The sequence below is a fragment of the Antechinus flavipes genome, chromosome 3, assembly GCF_016432865.1.
Source record: "Antechinus flavipes isolate AdamAnt ecotype Samford, QLD, Australia chromosome 3, AdamAnt_v2, whole genome shotgun sequence".
Lineage (NCBI taxonomy): Eukaryota > Metazoa > Chordata > Mammalia > Dasyuromorphia > Dasyuridae > Antechinus > Antechinus flavipes.
Window position 1 is genome coordinate 280,348,267 of NC_067400.1, and position 13,047 is coordinate 280,361,313.

At 34.3% G+C, this 13,047-nt stretch overlaps 1 protein-coding gene across 2 annotated transcripts in view; it reads right to left on the reverse strand.

Annotated features, from left to right (window-relative positions):
• POLA1 (DNA polymerase alpha 1, catalytic subunit) overlaps nt 1-13,047 on the reverse strand; it is a 343,224-nt gene that overhangs the window by 90,804 nt on the left and 239,373 nt on the right. For both annotated transcript variants that reach the window (XM_051985075.1, XM_051985076.1), the window contains exon 36: nt 7,533-7,629. In XM_051985075.1, coding sequence (XP_051841035.1) covers nt 7,533-7,629 — 97 coding nt within the window. The remainder of the gene's footprint in view (nt 1-7,532; nt 7,630-13,047) is intronic.

The window sequence follows — 13,047 nt, forward strand, 5'->3', positions numbered from 1 at the left end:
TGTTAGTTTGGGCAAGCTATATTTTTGGAGGTATTCTTCTATTTCATTTAAGTTGTCGAATTTCTTGGCGTAAAGTTGGGCAAAGTAACTCCTAATTATTGCTCTAATCTCCTCTTCGTTAGTGGCGAGTTCTCCCTTTTCATTTTTAAGACTAACAATTTGATTTTCCTCTTTCCTTTTTTTAATCAGATTTACTAAGGGTTTGTCTATTTTGTTGGTTTTTTCATAGAACCAACTCTTAGTTTTATTAATTAATTCAATAGTTTTTTTACTTTCAATTTTATTGATCTCTCCTTTTATTTTTAGAATTTCAAGTTTAGTGTTTGACTGGGGGTTTTTAATTTGTTCCTTTTCTAGCATTTTTAGTTGCAAGCCCAATTCATTGACCTTCTCTTTCTCTATTTTATACAAATAGGCCTCTAGAGATATGAAATTTCCCCTTATTACCGCTTTGGCTGCATCCCATACATTCTGGTATGATGTCTTATTATGATCGTTTTCTTGGGTGAAGTTATTAATTATGTCTATGATTTGCTGTTTCACCCAATCATTCTTTAGTATGAGATTATTTAGTTTCCAATTATTTTTTGGTCTACTTCCCCCTGGCTTTTTGTTGAATGTAATTTTCATTGTATCATGGTCTGAAAAGGATGCATTTACTATTTCTGCCTTACTGCATTTGAGTTTGAGGTTTTTATGTCCTAATATATGGTCAATTTTTGTATAGGTTCCATGAACTGCTGAAAAGAAAGTGTATTCCTTTCTGTCTCCATTACATTTTCTCCAGAGATCTATCATATCTAACTTTTCTAGTATTCTATTTACCTCTCTGACTTCTTTCTTATTTATTTTGTGGTTTGATTTATCTAATTCTGAGAGTGCTAGGTTTAGATCTCCCACTATTATAATTTTACTGTCTATTTCTTCTTGCAGCTCTCTTAATTTCTCTTTTAAAAATTTAGATGTTACACCACTTGGTGCATATATGTTTAATATAGATAGTGCTTCATTATCTATGCTACCCTTTAGCAAGATATAGTGCCCTTCCTTATCTCTTTTAATTAGATCAATTTTTGCTTTAGCGTGATCTGAGATCAGGATGGCTACCCCTGTTTTTTTGACTTCACCTGAAGCATAGTAGATTTTGCTCCAACCTTTTACCTTTAACCTGCATGTATCTCCCCGCTTCAGGTGTGTTTCCTGTAAACAACATATTGTAGGATTCTGGCTTTTAATCCATTCTGCTAACCGCTTCCTCTTTATGGGGGAGTTTACCCCGTTCACATTTATGGTTAGAATGACCAATTCTGTATTACTTGCCATCTTGTTAACCCCGGTTTATGCTTTTCTCCCTTCTTTCCCCCTTCCCTCCCTTCCCAGTATTAAGCTTGTGAGCACTACTTGCTTCTCACAGCCCTCCCTTTTTAGTATCCCTCCCCCCCGCCTTAGAGTTCCTCCCTGCTGAGTCACTGTGGGGGGAAAAGGGAGGTGGCCAGGTCCCGAGAGACTCCAGCTGTTTGGGGTTGTATTCTTCACCCCCGGTGTTTTTAGCTTCTCTGCTGGGCTGCTGACTTGCTGCCAGAGCAAAGTATCCAAACCTGTAGCAAAGCTCTCTCCGCAGAAACTGCTGTGATCACACCCCACCCCCTCTCCAGTCTGCTCCCGTGCTCTCGCTGCCGCTGCCTGCCACCTGTGCCCGATCTAAAACCGTCCCCCAGCCCTCCAGTAAAAACAGACCTTTCTTGGCGAATCTCAAGGATGGCTTCTCTTGGTAACTATTTGTGGGTTTTTTTTTTTCAGTCAAGCATTAATTCAGAGGCTTGTAATGAAATGGATAGTGAGAGAAAACGCGGAGCTACACAGTTGTGTGCCTCCTCTCCGCCATCTTGGCCGGAAGTCCTCGAAGCACCTAGAAATTAAGTGACTTGCCCGTGGTGATAAACCTAGTAACAGATCAGAAGCAGGCCTCAGCATTCTTGAGTTCAAGTTCAGTTTTATACGGGGCAATTAGGTGGTACAGTGGATAGAGCGCCAGGCCTGAGATCATGAAGATTAATCTTCCTGAGTTCAGATCTGACCAGATACTTATAGTACCTGTAAGACTCTGAGCTCAGTTTCTTCATCTATAAAGTGAACTAGAGAAGGAAATGGCAAACCTCTCAACTAGCTTTACTAAGAAAACCCCAGACTCTGCTCTGCTTCTCTTGCTCAGTCTGGTTTCAATTCCACAGAACAAGATACTCCCTGGTCTCCATGCTTTTCCCCCTTTTTGACTCCTTTGGTATGCTGTTTCCTCCTTTCCCCATTAGATTGAAGGCCAAGACTGTCTTTCTTTGTGTTAACTGTATTGCCAGCACTCAACACAGTGCCTTCACATAAAGGCACTTAAATATTTATGGAGAAATTTTCCAAGAGCCAAGATGGCACAGTTAACTCTTCCATATTTACCTCCAGATAAGGATAAAATAATAGCCCAAACAGATACTGGAAGAGCAGTACCAGCAAGAAGACAAAGTGAAATAATCATTTAGCCCAAGAAAGTTGGAAGACTGGCAGGAACTGAGCTAGTGACCCTTCTACCCTGAAAGCAAAGTTCAAATTTAAAAGAAGGAAAAGACTAAGAAAAAAGGTGAGCAAAAGTCAGCAGCAAAAAAGAATCTGACCACAGAAAGTTATCATGGTAACAAGGAACATCAAGACTCAAACGTAGAAGGGACCAACAATGTCAAAACACCTATATGCAAAAACTTCCCCTACCAAAAAAGGGAGGTATTTTCAAGCCCAGAAAGAACTCATGGAAGGGCTTAATTTTTTTTTTTTAATTACTTAATAGAGGTAGAAGAAAAACTGGGAAAATAAATGAGTGATGCCAAGAGAAATATGAAAAACAGCTTGGAAAAAGAAAAATAACTGCTTAAAAAATTATTAAGGAGAAGAATAAGTAAACAAACAAAAAAAATTGATTTTCAATATCAAGACCCAAAAGAAGACAAAAAAGGGGGAAGTGGAAAAGAAAAAATAAGGATTCAATAGAGATGAACTGGTAATATCCCTACATGGTTAGAAGGTATGAATATGAAGGGAATCTGAAGCAATAATGTTAAAAAAAATTAAGGGATGACGAAGAGGCGTACACTGGATGCAAAAGGGAGAGGTAGAATGGGATAAATTATTTTATATGAAGAGATAGGAAAAAACCAATTATAGGGGAGGGAAAGATGGAACAGTGGATAATAGGCTTCAATTGAAATTTATTCTCATCAATATTGGTAAAAAAGGGAATTATATGCACTATCAATTGGATATAGAAATTCATCTTAGCTGGAAAATCAAGGGAGGAAGCAGGCAAAAGCAAAACACTGCTAAGGAGGGAAAAGGTACAAAGATAGAAGACAAACATGAGGAAATACTGGATGGAGGGAAATAAATTAATAATCGTAACTGTGAATGTGAATGGGATGAACTCTCTCATAAAAGAAAATTGGATAATGGAGTGAATTTAAAAACCAGACTCCTACAATATGTTGTTTACAAGAAACACACTTGAAATGGAGAGACATATACAGAGCAAAGGTAAAGAATTTTATTATGCTTAAATTGAAGTATTAAAAAAAACAAGAGTAGCAAAGCAAAAGCAAAAACAGACCTAATTAAAAGAGATACGAAAGGAAATATCTCTCGCTAAAAGGTATCTTAGATAATAAATAATAATACTAAACATATATATATATACATATACACACACATATATACTAAATACTATACTAAACATATATACATATATACAAGTGGCATAATATCTAAATTCTTCAAAAAGAGAAGTTAAATTACAGATTCATGACCAAATAAGATAGCATTATAAAATGTAAAATTACTAATTTTGATTATATTAAATTAAAAGGCTTTTGCACAAACAGAACCAATGCAACCAAGACTGGAAGGAAAGCAAAAAGTTGGGAAATAATCTTTATAGCAAATATCCCTGAAAAAGGCCTCATTACTCAAATATATAGAGAACCAATTCAAATGTATAAGAATAAAAGATATTCTCCAATTGATAAATGAAAGGATGGGAGTAGGCAATTTTCAGATAAAGAAACCAAAGATACTTACTAACATATGAAGAAGTGCTCTAAATCACTTTTGATTAGAGAAATGCAAATTAAAACAATTATGAGGTACACATTAATCTATGAGATTGGCTAATATAACAGAAAAGGAAAAGGATAAATGTTGGAGCACATGTGGGAAAATTGGGACACTACTCACTGCTGGTGGAATTGTGAATTGATCCAACCATTCTAGAGAACAATGTGGAACTATGCCCAATGGGCAATCAAAATATTCATATCCTTTGATCTGGCATTTCCAAAGACATTGAAAAAAGGGAAAAGGACCAATGTATGCAAAAATATTTATAGTAGCCCTTTTCATTGTGGCAAAATATTGGACATTGAGGGAATAACCATCAATTGGGGAATGGTTGAAGAAGTTATGACAAATGAATGCAATAGAATACTATTGTGCTATAAGAAATGATGAACAGGTAGGTTTCAGAAAGAATTGTATAAATGAATGCAAAATAAAATTAACAGAAGTAGGAAAACATTGTACACTGTGTAAGCAACATTATGATGCTCAACTATAACTGACTCAGCTCTTCTCGGCAACACAATAATCCAAGATAAGTTCAAAGGACTGGTGAAGGAAAATGCTATTCCACATCCAAATAAAGAATTGACCGCACATCCATGAGAGGGAGAAAAATTTGGAACTCAAAATCTTATAAAAATAAATGCTAAAAATTGTCTTAACATGTAATTGGGGGAAAAATTATCAGTTAAAAAATGGGTACATGAAGAGTTAGACACAACTGAAATGAATGAACAATAATATTAATAAACAAAATTATATCCTACTGATAGGAGATATATAAAGTAGGATGATTTAAAATAATGCTCTGTGCAAACAGCTGAAGGCTAAGCTTTTCCCCCCTTTAATAAGTAACAATTCTTAATACAAAAATGCTGTCTTCCATCTCAGTATAGCAATAGTTATCTCTCAGGAACTGTAAAATAATACATAGAAATCACTAAGATACATATGATCTATGAAATATCTTTTGAATAAAGAGATTTTCATCTTAGGAAACAATGCCCTTCAAACACAATCCATGGAACAAGTCCTGAACAAGTCCTTGGAAAAGCATTACTGATGATCTTTCAGGTTCAAAGAAAGATATGGATTTTATTCTTGCTGTCCAAGAATCAAGTTAGTCAACAAGGAAAGAATAGAAAAGAATATAACTAAATCATTAACATATTTTGATTTTATAATCAAGAAAGTTACATGACCTACCCACATAGGCTGAACTAACTCTATAAAATGAGAGATAACTCATTGTTCTAGAAGACATAGGCAGTTTTATTCAATGTTATTTATCTTTCAATAGTTATAATGATTTCTTCATCTATAATTGACATTTGGGGAAAATTCCTTTGGAGGAGCTTAGGAGGAAGAACAAATACTAGTTATCAAAGTATTTTTGATGGCTCAAATTACAAGCTCATTTTAGATGGATGCTAAGTAGCCTTTAAGCAGATGTAAACTATTAAATAGGAGCAATTAAACAAAAGGACAGAATAAATTTCTGTTTTGATATTAATTTAATTTGTAGAAACTGCGAAGGGTATATGGAAGATCATGGACAAAAATCATGTAAGCCAAAAAGCCTATGGACAGATATGATCTACACCTATGAAGGAAGTATCCAGAACAATAAGATCACAGACTACAGATCATGAAAATATATACTGTGAATATGTCCAAAGTCCTCTAAATTTCCAAGGACATAAATTATAAATGAAGAAGGCTTGATTCCTTTCAGCAACAAACTGTTGGGTCAACAGTAGTAAATATTATTTCCTCATTAATTTCTTCACTCTTATTATTTCCTTACTGTGGCAAGAGTTAGGTTTCTTGGCTGGTTTTTTGAACTGAGATGAAAGACCCTATAAGTGAACAAGAATTTAGGACTAAGCATTTTATATATCCTTATCAAGGTTTGAAAATCTTAGCTGTTCTGCTAGTATCCATAGGATTATAAATTTAGAGGTGATTGAGTCTAACCTCATCATTTTATATATGAGAATACCAAGGTTCTGAGAGGTAAGGGAATTTGTCCTTTTTATTCCTGGAACAGTATTTGCACCCAAGACCTCTGAGTGCAAATAAGGTACTCTTTCCACACTACAATAACTTGCCTCATATTGAGCATCAAGAAACAAAAAACAAAACAAAACAACACCACCAACAAAGAGGAACACTGGATCTTTGCTTATAACACATGTAACTTACTATATTTAACAACTCATACATTTAAGTTTCAATATAATGTCATGTTCCAAGACTGTAATACATCTGACACCCAGGGACTGAAGTCTGTCAAATCAATGTTATTATAAAATGTGCATAAATTAATCTACTCCACAGATGAAAAAATAAAACTGGTCAAAGTTTGACTTATTAATGGTGAGTAGGACAATTGAGGGATCTCAGCTTTCAATACTTTTGAAAATTACAAATATTTATTCATTTTAAATAGTTCTTTATCAACTATTATATACTATATATATAGATTACAGAAAAAAAGACATAGTCACTACTTTTTCAAGTTTTATACCTTAATAGAATTTTTTTCAAAACTTCAAACATGTGAACAATGAAATGTACAGCAGCACCACAAATTTTAATATAATCATATGTATGTAGACTTCTGTGTAAAAGGAACTTTCCACTAGCCCTAATGGCAAAACAGTGAATTGATATTTAGGGTTAAATAAAATAAACACATTGTAGGTAACTAATAAGAAAAATGAGCAATAGAAAAGTTGTCAGTGTGATTTTCAGGTAGAAGAAAAAAAAGCATACACTTGTCTTGACAGTTTTAAATACTATAAGTTACATAACAAAGCTTTTTAAAAAGGTCAATTAAATACTACAAGGCTTGTGACTTCTGTAAGGTAAGGCCCTTAGCATTGTACTATAGGCAGTTTTTTGATCACTTAGGATGTAGTACATATATATTCTTACAGAATGTTGAAAGTGCAACCCACCCCTCTCTTTCAAAATCAACCCAAGCTTTTAGTGAACAGCACAGATACACTCCATGTCTATTCCTTTGTGATAATTTCTGGTTTTCTTAGGTCCAATGAGCATATAGCTTATGCTTATTTTATTACAGAAAATAGCATTTTAAAAACATAGTATTTTTAAAAGTCTTTTTTGTACTTTTCCTCCCCCAAAGTCTTGGTTCAATAGAAATCAATGGGAGACATGTGGTGGGGCCAAAGATGGGGATTCCTATGCAGCCGCCTCCTCATACAGGGGATCCCTGTGTTATACAGGCCTTCACTGCCTGCTTCTGAGACAGCAGTATGATGCTGGTTTGAACAGTGTGACAAAGTAGGTCTGGTCTTTATGATGCAAATTTCCACTTTAAACTCAAAGGTAATTACAGTATTTTAACGTACCTTTCTCATGATCAGTAATAAGTTTCTCCAGTGCATGGTCCATATCAAACATGTGCTGATAAAAGCACAGCTGGGTATACAGAGACTTGTCGGAATACTGCAATAGAACAGAATATAAATGAATACTACTATTTGGGGGGAAAAAGATCATGCCTAATAGGGTATATTCCCTAATATCAGCTTCTATATTAAACCCCCTAAGAAAGGGGGCCAGGGGATTCATAGTAATGGTTTTCTGCCCTTATATAACATATATACCTTTCATAATTCAGAGTAAATCCTGCCACTTCGATCACAGATTGCTACTTGCGAAGCTGCAGAATGATTACCCCTGCTGTCAAAAAACTGATTTTATCAAATTGCAAATTCCTATGCACCCTTGACAATTTATACTGTTAATTGGGAAAAGTGGCATGCTTTCTAACAGGGGCCCAGTCCATGCAAGTAGAAAGTTAAACCATTTATAAAAACTGTTTAACATGTGTTTCTGTTAGTATAATTTCATAATATGTCAAAAACATGGGTTTCCCTTCATGGGAAGTGCTTCATTGGTGAAATTTTTAGGACATAGAAGTAACAGCCTACCACTCTTACCAATCATAAATGCACATCTTTTCTTTTCTTAGCAATTATGAAATGTGAAGTTAAATATTAAAGTCATCTATTCTCTATTTAAAAAGCTACAGTACAAGTTCAATGACTATGGGAAAATCTAATTAATTCAGCAAAGATTAAAGAAGATGATTCTGAAGAAATTTATTAATTAATTCACTGACTGCAGAAATTCCTGGGATTATCTAAAGCCACTGTGTATTCTCTTAGGGACAGGCATCTACACATGTATATAAAGAAAAATCATTTACTACCTATTGAATTCAAATAACAATAAGTGAGGAGCACTTTATGTTTCAAACACTAGAAGGCACTTCACCTTAAATAACACATCCTACAAACATGTCTATTTTAGGAGAGGGATGGGGAAAGAGGGTGCTAGTTGAAGTAAACTCCCATGACATAGGGCACTGAGCTACAAGATTTCACAGTGGTTCCTAAGTATATGAGAAAAGTCATTTATAAGATTCATGTGTTTATTCCTTTTAAATATAACATAACAGTAAGTTATATCACAAACAAAATGTGATAAATTACAAAGCTGTATGGTCATGTTTTATGTCCTATTAGGTACCTATTAATGTACCTATTAGGTACCAGTACTATTTAGAGTACATATAATATATTAGTAGGAACTTGATAGAAAAGATAACTTTACCTGTGACCTGTATAGCTATAAAAGAGATCTCTTTGGGCAGCAACAACGTCAAACTACCCTCAATAGAATGTAAGTTCCTTGAGGGCAGGGACTGTTTTTACCTTTCTTTGTAACCATAGTACTTAGCAATCATGTTGGACACTTAGTAAGAATATTAATTGTTTAATAAATTTTTGTTGACTTAGTTTAAACTGATGTGGCCCAACAATCCTTGTTGCCTGACAAAATGATGGAAATATATAAGGCATCTGAACTGGCAAGAGAAGTAACCAAAATCTATTTTCTAATAATGCTGTGTTCTTTCCTGCCCACTCTGATGAGAAACTTGTTACTAAATCCAGCAGATTTTAAACTTCTCTGGACATTGAAAATTATGCTATAAATATTAGATTAAAAGTAAATCCACATGGAGCTTTTCATCAGCTAAGGCTATTGTCTTTTCCTGTGTATTCCTAACACCAGGCTCTTTTTCTTTACCTGAACCTATTTTTAAAAAAAGTAGACACCTAGAAACCTATTTTATTTCTTGGTAGCTATTCTACGATATGCATCATCATTATACTATTATACACCAGTTATTTTTAGCAAATCCTGATTACTGCTTCCTGGGGGGAAAAAAAGGAGGACGACAGCGATTAAGTTATTTGTTTAGTTTTTTAGATTCAGCAGTAATTGCTGGTACACATCTCCCTGACTGCACACATGCAGCAGGTTGAATAGAACACTGAAATTACCTCCTTCATAATAGTTTGTTTTGATAATGTATTGTGTGTCGAGATGATGAGAAACAGTTGCTGTCAATTTGATTAGCCATTATATTTTTATGTTAATTGCCATTATTGGGTCCATTCTGTTTAGTGTCACCATAGAAGCCATACAATGTTAGCATAAATAACAAATTGGAGTAAATTAGGAAGATATATTTTTGCCAATTCATTTTAATTGCCCCTCAGTCCTTCCGCTGGTTAACGCAGCTGTTGACCCATAATAAGCGCTGGGTCAATATAGCTGCTTGTCAATTCAGAAATGCAAAGTGCTGTGTTGCTAGTAATGGATATACAACCACCTTTGCCAGCCAACTGAAGCAAACGAGTGACAACCCACATGAAGAAATAAAGCATCAGCTATGGAGTTTAGTGACCTGATATTAGTAGACAGGCTAATTGAAAGTCACTGCCTAAATGGATAAGGAAAATAGAAAAAAGTAATTTAAAAAAAGAAGTTATATATTTTAAAAATATATACCAACACCTCTTGCCCTTTTGCTTCCTGCCATATTTTGCAATTAGCAAACTGGTTGAAAACAAAAGGCCTTATTAGATTTTCAATGTCAAATACAATTAAATGGGTTTAAAGAACACATGAAACTGAGAAAAATGTACCTCAAATTGAAATAAACTACAAGTACAGCAACTACTTTTGTTTTCTTGATTTTGTACCATTAATTTGTGATCACGTGTAGGACTTTTTTTTTGGGGGGGGGAGGGAGGGTGGAATCTTCACAATCTTTTTTCTTTTGGCTTTGATGATAAATTCTTCTAATCAAGAAAACCTGACACCCTCCAGTCTTCTCTGAGATCTTCAGCTAGGTTTTTTTCCCCCACTTAAATGCTCATTTTGACTGCACAAGATTGGATGGAAAATACTTCAAGAAAATAAGATGATATTTTAACCTCTCTCTCTCTCTCTCTCTCTCTCTCTCCTCTCTCTCTCTCTCTCTCTCTCTCTCTCTCTCTCTCTCTCACTTTTGGTTAAAATGTTCAATTTCTTACTCATGCCTTTAAAATTACATTCACTGAGGTGCCCAGGCTTCTTTCTATATATCCCTTTACAGCTGATGGTGACTTAGTAAGGACAGGCTGAACTGTAACTGTATTGTATGAGAATGGTCTATATTCAAGATTGTTTAATTCACTGTTTTAACAGAGGAATAAGAATTAATTCCCAAAAATTAAAGAAGCAATAAATATCATAGGGATAACCAGAGGCAAAAAGATCAGGAATAAGAGAATGAGAAGACAATCTTCACTAAGATTTTGGCTTTTTTATTAAGGAAAAAAAAAAAAAACACCTTAAAAAAACACCCTTTGAACCACTTATGTTTTTTAGAAACAGTGCAACTTCATTACTTCCAATATAACTGTTTCATGTAATAAAAAGTACAGTCCCTATTTCCAAAATAATTTCATTAATTTCTCAGTCACTGTCTTGGGGTTCTGATGAAGTACTATCTTTATATTTTCAAAATCAGTGCCAGATGTAACATAGTTTGGGTCGAAGGGAAATCTTGACGGTCAAATCTCAAACTAGCATTGTTTTTGATATCTAACCTTTTTGTGGGAACTATAGACACCATAAAATCTTGTTTTTTTTTGCATAAACGATTACATGGAACTGTTGCATTGTAAGAAAAAATAGCCAGTTTCCCATTAATACCTTTATTCTTAGATAAGAAAGAAGAAATAAAGGGTTAGGCAGGGATACTGAGTGAAGGCATGAAAAGAAGCATGATCCAGACAGTGGATCCAGGAATGAGAATCTAGGTAGCCGAAAACTATTAATTTTTCTACTTAGACAAAGATATCTCAACCATAAAATAAAGTACAAAAAGTGTTCTGAAAATCATAGTGAGTTTTTATTATTATTGTAAAATGCTTATTACATGAAATTATTGAGTAAACCAGCCAAACATAGGCCATCCACAGCCAATTTCTAATTCCTAATGAATTTCCCTTTGCCACTTGTCTAGTGTCTAGGTTGTTTCCTCATATTTTCACTATGTAAACTAAATTTTTTGAGCCATGGGGGAAAAAATAAAAGTTCTGAAAAGTCATAATGTGGTCACAAAGGCAATTCTTAGGGTTTTAGTCTACTTAGCCATTATTAGCATAAATAAGAAAAACATGAGTCCAACAGTTGAGGAATACAATTCCTTAATGAATTCAATGCCAGTTTAAAAAAAAAAAAAAAACGCATCTTTCTAGACTAACTTGACAAGAACATATATATTCAGGGTTCTAATTCTAATGTTTCATATTCTCAAGGAAAAATGGGCATCAATGAAGAAATAATTTAATGTTTCCCTATCACCCACAGAATAAAGGCCAAAGTCTTTAGTTTAACAACCTTCAAAATCTGGCCCTATTTTCCATTTCCCTTAGGGAGGAAGACTGCTCACTGTTCCTTGACATCCTAAGGTTGATCCCATATTAGGAGTACTTCTTCATACTACTTTTCTCTCCCTCTCTCTTCCCTGTTCTCAAGGTTCTTCATCCTTTTAAGGTTACTATATGCTTTACTACTTTGCTTAGAAAACTATCAAACTCACAAGAATCTCTTCCTCTTATGGACTCATACCACAGATTATCTTGTACTACTCATTTAATGCTCTTGATATACAGCATCTTAAAAGTCTTAGCATAGAAGCTATTAAATCTTCAAACTGCACTAAGATTTCTGGGACAGTCTGTAGTATTTTGTAAAATTTCTTTCATTGCTATATTTTTGTATGAATAAATCTTAGTTCCTCAGTTGGATTACAGTTCCTTAAAAGTAGTCACAGAAAAAAAAATTTGGGGGGGGGCAGGGATTATATAATTCATTACAATAATTAATAATTATGTGAGATAATCCTGAACTATTTCTATTTTCTAAAAATAGTTTAATGATTTAATACTTTCCCTGTATATCATCTATTAACTCAAGCTACTCAACTCTGAGTTGAGCTTATACATCTTTTTTCTTTCTTCCCTTTATTATATTTAATATATATGCTTTTTCTTATCTTTTAATCTTGCTACCTTCCACCCCAATCCTCCACCCTAGCAAACACAGAACAAGAGAAGTGAAGAGGAAGATTGGGGAGGAAAATACTAGTTTGCCAACTCCACTGTACTTCTTTGTAAAAGAGATTATTTCTATATGCTATGGAAATAACTTATTTGGATTACTTCAATTAGTTCTAATATAAAACAGTGGCACCACTTCATTAATCAGCCGCTTCTAAGGGTTACTTTCCCAAGAAGTCTTTTTGGTAATTTGATTAGAAAGAATGGTGGCACACATTATCATCTTATTCAAAATGTCCATCAAGGAGACAATTTAGTATAAATTCTTAGTAACCATGTTTTAAAAGGGGGGGGAGGGGAGAGAAACCACTACAGTAATTTCTTGTCCTAGAATTGCATCCTTCATGAAAAATGTATCTTCAAAGTCCTTAGTAGCACACGTTGTTGAGTTAGCATC